The 18,599-nt window shown below is 37.1% G+C and overlaps 1 protein-coding gene across 4 annotated transcripts in view; it reads left to right on the top strand.

Annotated features, from left to right (window-relative positions):
- The window catches only part of LOC135087162 (nostrin), a 75,607-nt gene that overhangs the window by 49,558 nt on the left and 7,450 nt on the right, over positions 1 to 18,599 (top strand). For 2 of the 4 annotated variants that reach the window (XM_063982000.1, XM_063981999.1), the window contains exons 2-4: positions 1,814 to 2,000; positions 13,415 to 13,500; positions 18,196 to 18,339. In XM_063982000.1, coding sequence (XP_063838070.1) covers positions 1,881 to 2,000; positions 13,415 to 13,500; positions 18,196 to 18,339 — 350 coding nt within the window. In that variant the 5' untranslated portion in view covers positions 1,814 to 1,880. Of the gene's footprint in view, positions 1 to 1,813; positions 2,001 to 2,100; positions 2,162 to 2,372; positions 2,439 to 13,414; positions 13,501 to 18,195; positions 18,340 to 18,599 lie in introns of those variants that run through there. The other 2 variants (XM_063982001.1, XM_063982002.1) reach the window with 2 other exon arrangements.

The raw sequence follows: 18,599 nt of genomic DNA, 5'->3' as shown, positions 1-18,599 counted from the left end.
TGCAAGCCACAGCATTATTTTGAGCTGCTATTAAATCCCATTAACTGACCTATAGGAGGTTTTGTAGCTTGCCATAGTACCTACCGAGTGTTAATTAGTTAATCAGTGTCAATCATTGCCCTTTTGTGTATGTTAAAGCTAGAACATTAGGCACTACGATATTTTTTGAGTACCTTCTTGTTTTTGTTTATAGCACTTATCTACTAAACAAAAGCTTTGTCTTATAAATAACATCAAAATTCATTACGTTTATTAAACGCTCCTACTACTCGTAAATCCTAAAAAATCTGCAGTTTATTCACTTTATATGTTAGTTTAACGGAAACTAATTATTGCATATCTGAAACTTTTCAATGTCAATAACAAATGAATTCTACCGATCGTTATTTCGTTTTTTCGAATAATATTATTTAATTTTACACGTGGTTAACGAACGATTGACCGAATCAATTATCTTTAGACAAACAAATACTACAAAAAAGAAATTGATTGCTCGAATGGATAATTTATGTAACAATAATTTATTGCTTGTATTAGAACGGAAGATAAATACCAAATAAATCAACAATGTAGTTACATTTTTTTTTGCTTCTTACGTTTATTGTTATTTTTAATTACAAATTTTCCTGTTTTTGATTCCGTAATTAAAGAAGACATCGATAATATTGAATAACTCGGCACCATCTTGGTAATTTCGCTCACACTGCCTCCAGGCGTTAACTATCATTCGCGAGTAGGTAGTAATAATTATAGGTTTGATGAGTAAGAATTCGTAACACGTCCGCATAGGAAGTGTGAATCACATAACTTACCTTCAACGCTGTTGTCTCACATTTTTGCGAAGACTGAACCAATATCGAGTGACTCAATCGAATACTCAATGACTATAAAGAAACACGTTATTGCATTGCGTATAAAATATGCATTAATTCTTGAAATAAGTTTAATATATTATTTATGCATCCGTGCAGCCGATTTAAGTCTAGTTTAGACACGATGTGTCGACAAGTTACAGTTATTGTTATTAATATTTTAACCTGAATGACTAAAAAAAAGTAAGAAAACGTTTCATTGAATGCAACGCATGTCGTCTGTGAGTCACCAGTCTGCATACTGATAGCTATTTTAATGGATCGAGACTAACAAAATGAAACACGTCATCAACTAACTAAAGACATTTCTTGCGAATTTTTAAAAATATCAGAACGTTACTCAGCTACGAATCTAATATGCCCAAAGAAAAATAGATCAAGTTTCTGAGGGTGCAATAAGTTTTATGTTCAGTATTTTTAGACTTGAATAATTTATTCATATATAGCCATTTGTAGCTTAAAGGCATGAACGCCTAAAGTTTAATTCTCTTATAAAATGTCAGTTCAAAAATGAACCTGTGGTACGGGTTAGTAATTAAGTAATCACTACAAAAAACAATAAACAAAAAAGTTGCTCAGCGTGAAACTTGTTTTCGCCGATTATTTCAATAATAGGAATTGATGGTTAGCTAGCTGTATTTTCATTTTATTTATCTTTTAACTGTCTCAACCAGTTACCACCACCACCACCTTGGTCCGGTGGTGGTCGTCCTTAGGCTGATGCGACGATAGGAATCTAACTACAGATCCTCAAATCGACTCATCATCATCATCATTTTAGCCACAGGACGTTCACTGCTGAACATAGGCCTAATGATTTCCACATCGCCCGTTTGGTAGCAGCCTGCATCCAACGCCTCCCTGTTCAAATCGACTGCCAGGCTATTGTCGCCTCTAGCTCTTGACAATTGAGTTTAAAATGTTTTTTTTTTTTGTTGCAGGACGTTCAGCGCGATCGGCAAGGCCGAGGCGGCGCGTGATGAGCCCGCGCAGGATGCCGGCGACGCCATGAACCGCGAGAACGTTTCGACCAAGATCGCGGCCGGCATGGACCGCTGGCAGAACACGCTCGAGGACATGATCAACCTGCGCTCCTCGCACAACCACGTGTTCAAAGACAACTACTGGGTGAGTCTACCTCATTGAGAACTTGACAACTACTGGTGAATCTACCTCTTTGAGAGCGTGTCGAACAAGTCGCGGCCGGCAAAGACCGCTAGCAGAATATGCTCGAGGACATGATCAACCCGCGCTCTTCGCACAACCACGTGTTCAAAGACAACTACTGGGTGAGTCTACCTCATTGAGAACTTCACAACTACCCGTGAATCTACCTCTTTGAGAACGTATCGAACAAGTCGCGGCCGGCAAGGACCACTAGCAGAATATGCTCGAGGACATGATCAACCTGCACTCTTCGCACAACCACGTCTTCAAAGACAACTGCTGGGTGAGTCTACCTCTTTGAGAACGTTGAAAAATTGGCAGAAACCGTGGCAGAACACGCTTGAGGACTTGATCAACCTGCGCTCCTCGAACAAACACGTGTTCAAAGACAACTACTGGGTGAGTCTTTTAATCTAAGAATTAAGACAGCTAATCTTCTTGGATCTCCCAGAATTTGTGCGGGAAGTGTTCACACACTTACTTATTTTACTGGAGATACTTTACCTGATCATCTTGGCGCAGTACTGATATTACTTGTAAATTATTCTAATAACGCAGCCAGCTTGGCACGACGTCGTTTGACTATAATTTTCTGTGGCCCACACTAGATTTACTTACTTATGTCATTTAGGAAGTAAAGTTAAACTACTGATCTCTTCCGTACCTGCAAGTCATTACAAATAGCATGAAAACAATATTAAGTAAGATTTTATTTAATAGTAAGAGTTATGAGTAAAATTCAATGATGCATTCATGATGCAATGGAAGAAACTTATCATTAATGTGCTCCTACTCGCTCGTGGCAATCTGAAAAGTAACAATAACACCACAGTGAAAGTAAAACGCTGGTAATTGGGCTAATGGAAACGATTTTTTTCTCAATACGAGGAAAAGTCGGAGGTAAAATTTATTTTGCTGTAAATAAACAATCTTTGATCACGACTAGGTAAAGAGTTTACTCGGTTGAAGCACAGATAAGTTAAAGTGAAGTCTAAGTCTGAGTTTGAGCTACAATTGGAATGAGTTTCAACCGCCACCTCTTATCACCAGCAGTAGTGTTGCCCCGAAGTAATGATAGGGCAATAAAGCTTTGTAAACGCACTGAAAAGGGCCAACACACTAAGAATTGGATATAACCTTTAAGAAAAAATATGCACCACGGACAATAAATTAATTAAGGGGGCCTAAGAACCTGCCATTAATATACGTATTTCACAAAATCGCTTAAAAGCACGGAACCTTTGTTTGTCACCTGTCATCCGCTTTGCAATGGATAAGTCGAACCTTAATTTCGAACTCCTCCTATGTTCTTCTGATTAATTTCGTTACGGGTCCAATGACAGTTTAACTTCCCCCCGGGACAAACTTGAGCTTCAGCTTGCTAATCCGATGATAATGAAGTGGCAATGGGCAGGGCATATAGTACGCAGCAGAACTGACGGCCGATGGGGCAGCAAGGTTCTGGAATGGAGGCCGCGTACCGGAAAACGCAGCGTGAGACGTCCACCTACAAGGTGGACTGACAACATCGTAAAGGTAGCAGGGAAGCGCTGGATGCAGGCTGCTACCAATCGATCAACATGGAAAGCATTAGGGGAGGCCTATGTTCAGCAGTGGACGTCCTATGGCTGAAATGATGATGATGATGAAACTTGAACTTCATTGGTTGGGTTTTTATGGCGGTCAAGCTGTAGATCCTGGCTACACAGGAGTTGCAGTGGTGGGATGGGAACGAGAAGTGGGATTCATAGTCCCGTTATAAAGAATTGGAATAATTTAAAAAAAAAATATGTTTACCCACTGGCTCGAGCCAGTAGATTGTCTTCTTATACTACTTTTTGTTAATATACGAGACATACTTAGTTATTTCGGTGAGATGCGTTAAGTTATGCAAAAATTACCTATTCCATGCATAAAAAATCTAGATCATTATCGAATATTATGACATAGCAGCGAGATAAATCCATTTGGAACCAGGTCAGGCATTAACTTAATGCTTATTTAAGAAATTTAATTTGGGTTTTTGCAATTTATTATACTTAAAGTCATGAAACTTCTTGTTGTTAGTAACCTGACATGGTAAAGATCGATAGTATTAAAGATATTTTTATCATTGCTGACGTAGTAGTTAGTCCAAAGTACCTAAGTATTGATAGTTTTTGACCATGATTATTTTTAATACGTCTGTCAATGCTCGTACTACCTACTCGGATAAATAGTAGGAGTATCGATACATTTCGACAGTGAGCTCTTTTCCGCTATCTCAAGCTTTTTCTTACTCTATCGTCTGTCAGATTTTATCAGATACCTACCTACGCTACTATTTCTATGCTGAAACTCGACTTGTGTGAAATACTTATTTATCTTGGTAAAATAATATCTACTTATTAGACAAATAGTCGAATTATTGTTTGATCAGTATCGATGACTTCTAGAAATCAGTGTTGTAAGTTACCTAACGGTCCCTTGGCTTAGTTGAAATGCATTTATTCCGAGTCAAGCGTTTTATTTCATAATAGTTGTTGTGCACACTACTCTTCCCGGCGGAAGTGCGCATCTTCATTCAACTCATGCGCATAGGGTTACCACACGTTGTTATTTAAGCACTTGTCTATTCAGTGTAGACTTCGACAAATGATTTGAAACTTTCTCTGTGATATTTCAATTCCAGTGACGTATACGTGACATCATCAGGACTGTCCTATTTTAGCGTGACAATTCACGCTGTTATCTTGAGGGTGCATTTTTAAAACGAAATTAACTTGTTTGTTTCGTCTCCTTTTCTTTATACGAGACTAGCGGCCGCCCGCGACTTCGTACGCGTGGATCCCGTTTTACCCCCTTAGGGGTGGAGTTTCGTAAAATCCTTTCTTAGCGGATGCCTACGTCATAACATCTAAATGCATGCCAAATTTCAGCCCGATCCGTCCAGTGGTTTGGGCTGTACGTTGATAGATCACTATGTCAGTCAGTCAGTCAGTCACCTTTGGGTTATTAATTTAGATTCTTTGTTTTTTTATATGAAAACTACATTAATATCTCAGGACTTTCCGTTCTAACGCGTACTAACCCTATATGCGCAAGCGCAAGTTCTACGCAACTGTCCACGTCAGCCACCCCATTATAAACCATAGCACCATGGTGTTCGAGTCTATTTCCATTGCAGTGAAAGTAAGTTGTAAAGAAAGTTTGTTGTGCGTTCGTATAACGTATCGTTGGTTAATTTAATCCATTGATGTTTACCGTTGCGGACCTGCGCGTGACCAGCCAATAAAGATATCTTGGACGCGTCTGCGGTGTAATTAGCAAATATGAATAGTAAACTATTTAAACTGAATTCTTCAAAGTAGAAATTTGTTCTTTAAATATTTTCTAGAGAGTTTCAAAATGTTATTTTCAGCTTAGATGATGAACCACGGTAACTGTAACTGAATCATTAGACTCTACACCCCATTAAACCATTTCATAATATGCTAAGTAAATCATACCTACATAAGTTACGAAAACCAATACCTACCTATTTAAGGTCCAGTTAAGTTCTAGACGATGAATTCCTGAATTCTTATTTAGTTTTTAACTTTTCTTGCGGGTCTCTATGTGTTTTATGTCGCCACTATACCTATGAATGTCCGAACAAATTATTAAAGGATATTAACTTTGTTTATTACCAATATTCAAGTTTATTATCAAATCAGATAATATAGGATTTGATTATAATGAAATTGTAGAGATGGAGTAGGTATCTACCACACGAAGTCATTATAGCAGTCAATAGCTTTCCAAGAGGAAATTATGGTTTTTGTTATTTACTTGTCACCGCAGTGTGGGTTAAACGTCTATTAATTTTTAATAAGGAAAGAAAGTTTGTAATCTATGTATGTAATAGGTAGTAATAGTAGCTGCAATAATGCTATGGCTGTAGCACCTTTTGTAGATAAATCTTACTGTCACGATGGACTTATTCAACTTATAGTAATAAATAAGATTTTGACGTCTAGCTAAGGGCCAGCTGCTTACCCCTGGATGTCAGAATTCAGTCGTTAAGTTTTATAAATATCATCAAGCATTATGTGGACTAAAAAGATACCTTCATTTCATTATCAATCTGAACATCACTAACACAAACGTCATTGTTTTGATTCGACATCGCAAAAATTACACACATACGCTATTGCCAGAACCATGAACTTGGCACTTATTAGCACCATCATTATGGTGTTTCCTACATAATTAATAACCTAATTAGCCGAACCGAAATGTTTCCTGTTTATCGATCGATCTTATTGTTCCGTTCAGCCGAAAACAAAGCATTTTGTTTTGTTGTTTATTGATTTTTCATCATCATCATCATCATTATTTCAGCCACCAGGATGTCCATTGCTGGTCAAAGGCCTACCCCAATGATTTCCATATTGCCCGTTTGGTAGAGGCCTGGATTATCATGGATCTGTTTTTCGTTGTTGTTCGTTCGTTTCAGCCAAATGACGTCCACTGCTAGACGATCTATGTTGTAACTAAATATTATAAAGTGTTATTTTTTCAATTTATAAGCTTCATAAATCATATCAGCGCCAGCATAATAAAGGAAATAGTTTTACCTATTATTACATTTGAATTAAAAAGGAAGAGAAGCGTTGAAACAAAATAATAAAATGTACCTAATTATGATTGTTCTATATTCCTTCCTAGACCATTTTTGCAGTGATTGTCATAGTTAGTAAATCTGAAAAAAGAAATGAAGGTAATGTAAAATTAAATAACAATAATTATAAACACAAGAAAAAACTAAAAAATATTTATAAAGACATTGTCGAGGATTCTCGATAACACAAAATTCTATCTACTAATATGTACTGGGTACTTTAGATGTGAGCAAATAAGTAGGTATTATAAATGCGAAAGTTTGTGTGAATGTATGTTTGTTACTCTTTCACACAAAAACTACTGTAACGGATTTCGATGAAACTTTACAGTATTATCGTTATTGGTTTTACGCGGGCGAAGCCGTAGGCTAAAGCTAGTTTGGCATATTTTTATTATTTATTTTAAAGTAGATTTTCTCTTTTAAAAGTAAACCTATGAGAGCATTGTTTTTTGATTCATAGTATCACTACATTGTCCCAAGCATGGCACATTAAAAATTCCACTTCATACTACCGCCCGATTTGGTCTGTACCAAGCACCCACAATTTCTCTATCTGCATACAATGAACGTTTAAAATTCAAATCGTTGCTTATCGCTTGTTGCCAAAGCTTTTACTCGACGTTTCGAGTTTTACAATGCTCATAATCTGATGCTGCATTATGCAGTTACTGCAGTTAGTGCATCAAGATACTTCAATGAGAGCGAAAGTGAATATTTTGGTATAGATAGTCGACAGCACAGCTACACAGAGTGAAATTGAAATCGTTGGCTAGCTTTTAAAATAACACTCTACATGATACACAGTACCCTAATATATTCCCCAAATATAAGACAAATCCAATGAGTATAATGAAAATATTGAAAAACTTGTAGTTAAATAATTTTAAACTCTTCACAAGAGTACAATAATACTAGTACAAATAAAATTATAGTAAAAATCGAGAAAGGGATATAAATTCATAAAATAATTTTGATAAATATACGAGATATTTTTGCATGAAAAGTTTTAGCTATATTATAACATTGCATTGACAATTTGACATGTAATAAATATTATAAATCAATTTCATACTCTCATTCACCTATGCTCATGATTTTTCCAGCATTTGATCCAGTATTTTCTTCTACATTATTCGCTCCTTGTTAAAGAAAATCGCAATTCGATTCGTATTATAATTCAATTTGGTTGTTGTATAAGGCACTTAACTATACGTTAACATTTATTGTAAGTTGTAACCCAGTTAGATATACTAGTATTCGTGAAATTAGAATTAATTTCGTTTAATTTCATTCAATTTAATATGAATTGCTGTAACATACACCCAAGTAGGTATTGAAACATGTAGTTAAAATGTATGTACGATTGTACGTACCTACATGTACAACTTGTTATTAATCTTAGTACAGCCAGATTCAAAAGAATATAACCTATTGTAAGTAGAAACAAAATATTTTGTTATTGTAATTTATTTACTTACTTATCAATATCAGAATACTTGAAACTAACTTTGTGGTCTAAAAATACTGATTAGCTTTTTTATAATTATTTATTTAATTAATAAAAGCGTTCAAAATTGAAAAAAACTAACGCTGGTATTCATTTATTATACTTCGTAAGAATAACATTTATGTACTACTAGCTTTCCGCCCGCGGCTTCGCCCGCGTGGAATTTTGTCTGTCACAGAAAAACTTTATCGCGCGCGTCCCTGTTTCAAAAACCGGGATAAAAACTATCCTATGTTCTTTCCCGGGACTCAAACTATCTCTATGCCAAATTTCATCAAAATCGGTTGCGAGGTTTAAGCGGGAAAGCGTAACAGACAGACAGACAGACAGACAGACAGAGTTACTTTCGCATTTATAATATACTAGCTTTCCGCCCGCGGCTTCGCCCGCGTGGAATTTTGTCTGTCACAGAAAAACTTTATCGCGCGCGTCCCTGTTTCAAAAACCGGGATAAAAACTATCCTATGTTCTTTCCCGGGACTCAAACTATCTCTATGCCAAATTTCATCAAAATCGGTTGCGAGGTTTAAGCGGGAAAGCGTAACAGACAGACAGACAGACAGACAGAGTTACTTTCGCATTTATAATATTAGTTGGGATTAGTTGGGATTCTCGGGATAGACATTTAGACATTGCTCGAAAGCAACTAGAAAGTTTTTATTGTTAAATTTTCCGCAAAATTAACATCTACATAATTTCCAATTTCTCCTATTAATTTATATTTACATGCATCTTAATATTTATCTATGCAAGCGAGTATGTTTTATTTAACTATGATATGATGAAAACTGCATTAAACAGTAGCGAAAACGCATTAATCTATAGTAGAGTTAATGACTTGCCATTATAATTTTCCTTATAATTAACTGGTCACTGATATTATACGCAGATGTCCGTAATAACTTGAAAGTTCATCTCGAGGCGTACCTGTCTACTTAGGTACAGTCTTTAATAGGGTAAGGTGGGGCACAATGTTACACGGGGCACAATGTTACAATGCACATTTCTTCGTCCCTTTCTATTAGTTGTATGATGTTGGTATACACGGGAGAGGGGGGCATAGTGGAAGGGGTGGGCAAAGCGAAAAATTTGATTTTACCAACACTCTTTCACCCAACGGCACTCGTGCTTCACGTAAGCCAAGCACAGGGCCGACCAAGGTCATTGACCAAAATCAGTCCAGCTAGCGCCACCGAGCAGGCTACATGACTGCGCGATGTAGATCGAGTGAGTTTCTTACGAAATTCAAGGATCATGGAGACTGGATATTATTGTGAAAAGTGAGTAGTGATGGTATTTTTATTATTTAAATCTAATATCTGTTTATCAAAGATTCATTTGACATTTTGTAGATTAAACAAATTTTAATACTTTCTTAGTTATCAATTGAAAACTGTAATTATTATCAAAAAGGCAAAGTGGAAAAAATTACAAGGGGGCAAAGTGGAATGATTCCCACATAGAAATATTTAATTTGTTTTTTCAGATGGTTCATAATTATTACAAAAGTAAAACGAACCAAGGCTCATGGACATGAGATCAAATGAGAAGAGCGATGGAGGAAGCGAGTCTTACTGCGATTAGTTCGGCATCAAAAAATATGGTATCCTAATTGGAACTCTTCATTGTCATTTGAAATCTGGTGATGCATCGAAGAAGATTAATAGGTTTCGTCCAGTATTTTTCAAAACAACTGGAGCGAAAAATATATGATCTTGCAGTAGTAAGGGACAAGGTTTTTTATGGCTTAAAACAGTTCCTAATTACCAAATAAGTTGTTTATGTTATTTCATTTAATTGACCTCATTTGCAAAATGCTCAAATAGAGTAGATAAACGCTTAATAAGTGCCTTTTTCACTTTGCCCAAAGTGCAATTCCACTTTACCCTTATGATAAGGGCAAAGCGGAAAATTATAGACTATAAAAAAAGTTAATTTATGCCAAAATGGTTAATAATTCGTAAATTTTTTTTAGAGTTATCTATAATACAATACTTATAGTATCATTTCGATTAAAACTAGTCTTCGTAACTTATCTGGTTCTTTTTATTTTTTCGATTGAAGTTAAGTACTCCACTATGCCCCCCCTTCCCCTATGTCAAGCTCATAAGCCGCCATCTTTGAACCGTTGTTTCTGCCACAGTTTGTACCGCGCTTGAAAATTAACAAACAAAAATTGTTTTTGTGTTATTAAACGGCGAAAAAATCGTTTCAAAGTTTTTAATTTTTTTCCGGACGTGTTGTATTCAGGTCAATGTTGATATTTTTCTTTATTTTTATGTTCATTTAGCTACATATTACCGTTGAATTGTTTGCTGTAAACATACCTTAAAATATTAATTAGAATTTTTCAATTTGGTTTGCCTCTCTGGGGCACTGTGTGACACTGTAAAAGTCAGCCCCAATTACAAAATGTTTTTGTACCATTTCAAGGTACTAAAAGAAAATGGTGCGGAATCGTAAGAGGAAGACAGATTATGGTCTTCACAGTGAAAAAGATATGGCAAAAGCGACTTTGATGCTTGAAAGCATTATATTAGAAAATTACTGCGAAATATTGAGGATACGACGACGACGTTAGCTACTTACGTCGAAATGGCAAAATTGACAATCGTCTCTATTTTCCACTTGAACCGAACCTATTATTTTATTTTGTAACATTGCGCCCTTTACCTTGTAACAGACTACCCCAGATACGGGGCTCAGTGTTACAATCGACTGATTTATTTAAAGTACAATTTAAATTTAGTAGTTCCTAATAATGTTAATATTTGAGCTATTTTAATTAAAGAGGGATTGTTAAAGTTTATTTTCATACCAAAAACTAGCTGATTGAACAATATTTTTGTCATTATAGTCCCGTATATTTTTTTTGTAACACTGTGCCCCAGCTTACCCTACATTATACTATACTAGCTGTGCCCTTGACTTCGTAGGAGTGAAATCATAGGACTTTCATACAAACTTCCAACCCCCGTTCCAAACTACATCCCTAAGGAGGTAATTCTTAGGGATCAAGTTTCGTAAAATCCGTTCTTAGCGGATGTCTCCACCCTATATGGAACTTACCTGCCCAAGTTTGTAGGTGTTAGAGTAGGCGCACACCGTTGATTTTTCGTCGGCCGATAGTTTAGTCGAGCAGGTGATCAGTATGGGCATGTATGGGAGTGCGCACACTACGCCGATTCGATTTGGCCGATTCTTCATACAATTTAAAATCGGGCACAACTATCGGCCAACTAAAAATCAACGGTGTTAGAGTAGGCGCACACCGTTGATTTTTAGTTGGCCGATAGTTTAGTCGGGCAGTTGATCTGGGCATGTATGGGAGTGCGCACACTACGCCGATTCGATTTGGCCGATTCTTCATACAATTTAAAATTTTAAAAAGTTTCTTAGATTTCGTGATTAATCAGTGAGTGGTATTTCGCTTTTTATATTAGATTTTGTAGCAAAATAGCACATAATGTAGATAACATAAGGTGGTACAGTGTTTCGTCATCTAGAATTATATGATGGTTGTACCTATTTTTCTTGCGAAATGCAGGAAGCAACATTTACTCTAGTTTTTACTTATCGTAACAGTTTTTAGGCTAATTCATTGTCTGTAGCCGTCGCGTTAAAAATAACTTATTTAAATTACCTATTTGGTTGTTGATTCAATTTTATGTCAGCAGTGTGAATAATGGTGATCGATTTACTTTTTCCTTGTTTAGACAATTTTAGAACAAAAAGGAAGGTATTATTTTACTTAAACATAAAATATGTAATATCTACATACTTAATTTATTATCGTGAATGTAACAACGAGTTATACTTACGGTAACATAATTACAACGAGACACCTGCGTAATTATGACTTACGTTTATGTGACAAATACTTGCCAGTGTAATTTACATTTAATATTTATAATTATTATTTTGCACACTGCCACATTCTTATAATAACTTGTCGGAATAACAATATGTTGTTTGGAATAACTAGCACAACCTGGCTCTACTAAATTCATATTTAAGTAAAGTTACATAGGTTTATTGAAAATCTACGAATTATTGTTTATTTTCTCACACTCCGTAATGTTAAGGCTGAGATGCACCATCTTACTTTAACTTTTACATACGTCAAAAATCTGTCAAACTCCATACAAATAGCACCGGTTATTGTTACGGTTCAATTAAGGTGGTGCAACTCAGCCAAAGACTTTATCCTCACGGCCTATGAATCTATGGCATAATTTATAGTTGTAACCCCTCAGATTTTCTTGCCCTTGAGTAAAACCTCGCGAGAAGAGCGTAAAAAATACTTATTAGGTATGACTTGATATTAGAGTAGTTAGATGGGCTGGGTTGCACCATCTTACTTTGACTTTAACAAACGTAAAAAATCTGTCAAACTTCATACAAAATACGCCGGTTATAGTTACGGTCAAAGTCAGGTGGTGCACGTCAGCCTTAGATTGACTGAAAAAGATTCAGACAAGTTTGATCTTAGGTTGCTAATGTTTACAGAATCACACACAGTTTACAATTAAGTACTCTTAAGATGGAAATGTAGGTTATTTCGAAAATTTAATGTCCTTATTTATGGAAATAATGAATACTCAAATAACGTAATGCCGTTGTGAATCGCCTTCAGCGAATTCTCTGGTCCAGAGAATCGATTTGAAATCGATTGTCTCACGCTTGGGTGTGGTGGGTGACGCCCCTGGCATAATCCATTTCCTGGTACTTACAGCACATCAAACTATCTTCATTCGTTACAAAATGACTACTATTGCAACTGCATTAAGTCTTGAGTTTGATATGCCACCGACGGTACCGAACCAGTACTCTGTGCTTTATTTCGAGGATAATTGGTTAGGTATTCTATGATGAAAAATTATTATAGCGCCTCAAGCGCAATAAAAATCCTACTGTTAGTACATTCATAGGCACAGTTCATAGGGAAAACTGAAATTGAAAGTAGAGTACATAGAATCCTATGAAAGTGTGAGTGCAAACCTGGTGACGCTGTAACGGATTCACGACGATGCTTGCTAAAGTGAAGCAGCAAATCGAACGCATAGCGTTGAATAGAGCTCTGTGATTGGTTCGTGTGTCACCCTGTGTGTCCACGCGCACTGTGATACCTCATAGTTTGTGAATACGAGCGTAAATCTAATTTGTAATTTATCACTGGAAATAATTTGTTACAGATTATTAACCCTGTGTTTTGCGTTTCAGGCCCAGAATGGATTTGACGAGCTCCGCCGCTACGTGAAGCAAGGGAGCGACTTCAGCAAAGAACTCGCTGCGATATTACAGGAAAGGTATGAAAACATTTTATACACTGAAAAACTCTCGATTATGTTAGTACCTACCAACCTTAGGCTGAGTTGCACCACCTAACTTTAACCGTAACTCTAATAGTTAATAACCAGTGCTTTTTGCGTGGAGTTTGTCAGATTTTTGACGTTTGTTAAAGTTAAAGTAAGATAGTGCAATCCAGCCTTAATATAACTATTTAATTGGAAGTAAGTACCTAAGCATGAGAGGGGTTTTTCCTTAAGATTTTAAACCAGTTGATAAAGCAATGAAGTGAGTTACATAAATATCACTGCTTTGAAATGAAATCCAGAGTTCTGTTCACAGCTAACATGTGGTTAACTTCAAAGCGGTTCCTTTCCATATTTCCGTAACCGCAATAGATATAAAATATCGAGTACATGCGGTATAGAACGAAAGTAGTTAAACTACAATACACAGATAAGTATTATCGACATTTCTTCGTAACATTTACTTTCCACGCTAGAATAAACAATACGTCATTGTATTCGCGATCGGCAAGTTTTTTAACTCGTCACATTAGAAATGCAATCTACGGGTATGAATGTGAATGAACAAAACGTTTCGTTATTTACCAACTTCGATCATACGCGTTAAAAATGTCTCAAAAGGGCGCGGCAATGGCCACTAATCAGAAATAGCAGTCTCAAGGCGCCTCCAAGTGGGCCAAGAAGAGCCGACAAATATAACATTCGTTCTACAAATTTAAATCGTACCATTGGCCGAGACGGCATTATCGCTTTTACACAACAGAGATAGTGGAGACGTTACGCCATCCACGATTATTTCTATGTCTATTTCCGTGGCGGATTGTGAAATTGTCAAGCGGTGCACTAACTGCAAAGTGCAAATTATCGGAGTGAGCATCGAATTTCTAATGTTGGCCAACCCTATTGCTGTTTCAAGACAAATATTAAACTCTCAATGGTCACCAACAATCGAATTAATTGTATCGGGAATTATATCGTGTACTTGTTTATTAATGATCTTCCGATTAGCACTACGAAATAACATTTAAATTCTTCAATGAGAATAGATATTAAAGGCATTTGCCCGCAGCTTCACCCAGCCTCGGAATTTCGGTTTAAAACAGAAAGAAGTTCGCGCGCGAGTCTAATTTTCAAAAAGGGGCTTTTCTTTCCTGGGTCTCTAACTATTACCTACTATCTCTAACTTTCTAGTACCAAGAAATTTGTATTTTTTAACGAGGAAGCTCTTGGTTTGTATCTCACCTGATGGAAAGTGATGAGCAGTCTGCTCCGAGCAGACCCAATCAAACTGCTTTGAAACTGCCGCTGCCTTCAGTGTGCGTACTGCCGCGCTGCAACTGACCCGCACTGCTTCTGACCCACGCTTAGTCTGCCGAAGCCTTTGCGATCGCGCACGCGCACGCGTTGATGTGGTTGAAGCTTTGCGATAGATCTATAGTAGGGTTAGGGATGTTGTAATAAAAGTTAAGTACTTAAGGCCGGGTAGCAGAGAAAATGGCGAAAATGAGGTTTTCATTTTTCATTTTTGAGGTACTAAACAGTAAAATTAAAGGCTAAGATTTTTATTGGGCATAGTTGAGGATATTTTCTAGGGCTATTAACGGATGGAAACACGATTTGATGAAGTTGACTCGATAGAATAAATTCCCAAAGTTACCTCTATTCGTTTTCTATTTATGGTTTTATTTTTAAAATAAGCGATTTGAGATTCTAAATCTTTTACTAAACTAAAGTTCAGAAATAACTTGAGGGCTTTTAACGGATGAAATTTTTATATTGCGTCTTATTTAGTTACTATGTTAAAAAATGTGGAAAAAATCGTCCATGACGGCTTGGACAATCTCAATCAGTCGCGCGGTGGCGCTTACGGAGGACGGACGCGTGTCAGTTTATTGGCCGTGACAGTTCGCGATTTGTCAATATTTTTGACAATGATGACTTTGATGAGTCACAGTATAATAATATCAGTGTTACCGGAGAAAGCTTAAATTTTTGATAATTAAAAATTATCAATTTTGTCTACCTATTGAAATTTAAATCGTTCGCATCCTTTTAAACGAAGACTCTACTCATGATACATAGTACATTCCTCAAATATGAGACAAAACCAATGAGTTAAAATTACATTTTAATAGTACCTACATACAATCGTCTTACACTCTTTAGAAGAGCACACTGACACAAATAAATAATTAAAAATACTGTCTAAGGTCTGTAGCTAAAGGTCTAAGCTGTAAGATAGAAGAATCTTCTAGCCAAAATGATGGCAGATGCAGCAGATGTCAACGGATTTAAAACTGGAGTTCATATGACTCCTTGTAGACTTGAGTCTCTAGAGCGTCCCTTCCTCCACCATGCGTAAGAATTTTCACAAAAATACTGTCTAAGGTCTGTAGCTAAAGGTCTAAGCTGCAAGATAGAAGAATCTTCTAGCCAAAAAGATGGCAGATGCAGCATATGTCAACGGATTTAAAATTTGGAGTTCATGTGACTCCTTCTAGACTTGAGTCCCTAGAGCGTCCCTTCCTCCACCATGCGTAAAAGTTTTCCAAAAATACTGTCTGAGGTCTGTAATAAAAGTCTAAACTGCAAGATAGAAGAATCTTTTAGCCAAAAACATGGCAGATGCAGCATATATCAACGGATTTAAGACTGGACTGGCACCACCTTGCAATGTCATCCTCTCATTGTTATCTGTAATGTAAATTATTTTTAAAATGTATTTAAAAAATAAAATGTTCGTTTTATTATTTCAATAATCTGACCTCTCAACTCAACTACACTACACAAACACCTTTGTTCGCAACTGTACTGACGAAACCTCGATATTATACAGTCCTCTCAACTTAAGCTGAGAATTGCATTTGTGTGAGTGCACACCGATAGTGAAGAGTGGCAATCGGCTTAAGGCGCGGCGCGTCCCGCGCATGGTTTAAACCGGTTTATACTAGTTTATAGCAAGCGGCCTGAGGCGCGGCGCGTCCGCCACGCGTCACTTCCCTGCCGCTCACATACTTCACTTCACCCCCGGTACTGGTAGCAGATAGACGTGTAATTTTATGTAATTGTGTTCCAAATATTAGTGAAATGGCTCCTACTGTAAGTGAATTTCCTGTACGAAAACCATTAAGCAGGCAAGTGAAAGAAATTTTATGCTAATTGAATACTGTAGCGCGCCTAATAACGCCAGCTATCGCCAATCCAGGTAGTCTCGCCGATTCGCCTCGTTCCCGCCGCGCTCACTCTCGTTCGCGCCATATGCGACAACCAACCAACAAACACCACTCCAGTTCGCGCCCTAAGCGTCGGCCAATCAAACGGCCCAAAAGATACCACGACTAGGGGCTGCGGTGTTTCTATTGTTTTTATTGCTTTGTATTGTATTATTTTGTATTGTTTTTGCTTTACTGCGTCTTCGCAGTAACAAGCCAGTTGATTGTGAGCTTCGAAGCGAAATACACACTTGCCAACATACTCCTGCGTCGTGTTCTTCATTTTTAAAAAGAACCCAAACCGTGAGAAGAGCCCAACACTGAAGAGTCTCACGCTAAAATACGTATTTTAGAGGTGTGAACGAAAAGTTTTTAGTCTGTTTTTATTTTGTAATTTTATAAATTTGTTTGTCTTTTTGTTGTATTTTGTAAGGCTGGCTGGACGCCCTCTATAAACGGTGCTCGCAGAATATCAGCGTCGAGGTACTTCGTGCCTTGGCAATTGGCATATGCTGAGCGAGGACCTGTTTTTATTTATTTATTTATTTAAAAGGATTTGTCAAGTGTCGTTACATCGCCCCAATTGGTAGCTAATGTTTTATGGAGTTCCTTTTTTAATAAAACATTAATTTTATTTGTATGTGTTTTACTAACTGTACTTTTGGCGATCACTCACACAAATGCAATTCTCAGCTTAAGTTGATAGGACTGTACCGTTCATTTAAGATGGCAAGCTTTTTGCTGCGGTAATGCACTCCAGGTAACCGTGTGTGATGCTTATTGCTCATAGTGATTTTCGATACAGAGCCCCGTACATACGTTATACATAAATTATGGAAAGAAAACACCCAGACCAATACAAACAAATATGTATGCAATTTTAGTATGATATTTTTATTTATTAATAAACAAAAAGACTGAACAAAATTGATGCGTGTACTGATTAATGTAATTAACCACATGCAAAGCTTTGTGAATTGCAACAACTATAATTTATTATCCAAGCTCTAAATAATCGCTACTACGAGTAACTGATCATAAAATGTTTTTCCAATCGCTCAAGCTCCCGAGGATCTACCGATAGGTCGGGTGACGTAATCTTGAAATTCTTTTAGCCGGCGCGGAACTTCCGGAAGGTCGGGTGACGCCACGCCTCTTTGAACCGTGTTTACTTTGGCAATTATATTCTATATTTATTCGATTCTAAAATATATTCCCAAACATTTTGAAAGTTGTTTTAATTTGTATCACTTGGATATGATTTGTATTAGAAAGTGCTGTGAGTGTGACGCTTGAACGGAAGGAAGTCAACCTAACCTAACCAACTGCGTATTTCTAAACTGCGTATTTCTATACTGTGTAGCCGCGAGAGCTCTTTGGCGCGCTGTCTTCGGCGAAGTATTGCGCGCGCAGATTTTGACAGCGCGAAATACCTACTTTAGCAGAAATACCAAGCCTTAACCCTTTCCAATCGCAGGGTTGAAGCTGAGAACTACTACTCGAAATGCCTGGCGAAGCTGGGCACGAAGCTCAGCAAGGCTTGCAAGGAGAGCGTGGGCTCCTGCGCCGAGGCCTGGAAGCACGTCGCGCTGGAGATGGAGAAACGGGCTGAGATACACAGGTTAACTAACTAATTATAGATAAAACGCTTAACTCAATCAGTACCTGAGGCATGGGAGCAGCACGGGAGAGGTGACTTTAACATATTGTGACGTGACAAAACATACAAATATTATGAGGAGACCTGAAGTCTCGCTGACGTTTGACCGTCACAAATTCAACCTCCCGTGCCGCTTTTATACCTGAGGCACTGTTAAGTGCTAGACCTTAAAGGATAGTTTTGAATGCGACGTAGTGGTAATTTAATGATATAATAATGCA

The sequence above is a fragment of the Ostrinia nubilalis genome, chromosome Z (assembly GCF_963855985.1).
Source record: "Ostrinia nubilalis chromosome Z, ilOstNubi1.1, whole genome shotgun sequence".
In the NCBI taxonomy this organism is placed as follows: Eukaryota; Metazoa; Arthropoda; class Insecta; order Lepidoptera; family Crambidae; genus Ostrinia; species Ostrinia nubilalis.
The sequence above is the reverse complement of the archived record's forward strand: the minus strand, read 5'-3'. Positions and strand labels throughout refer to the sequence as shown.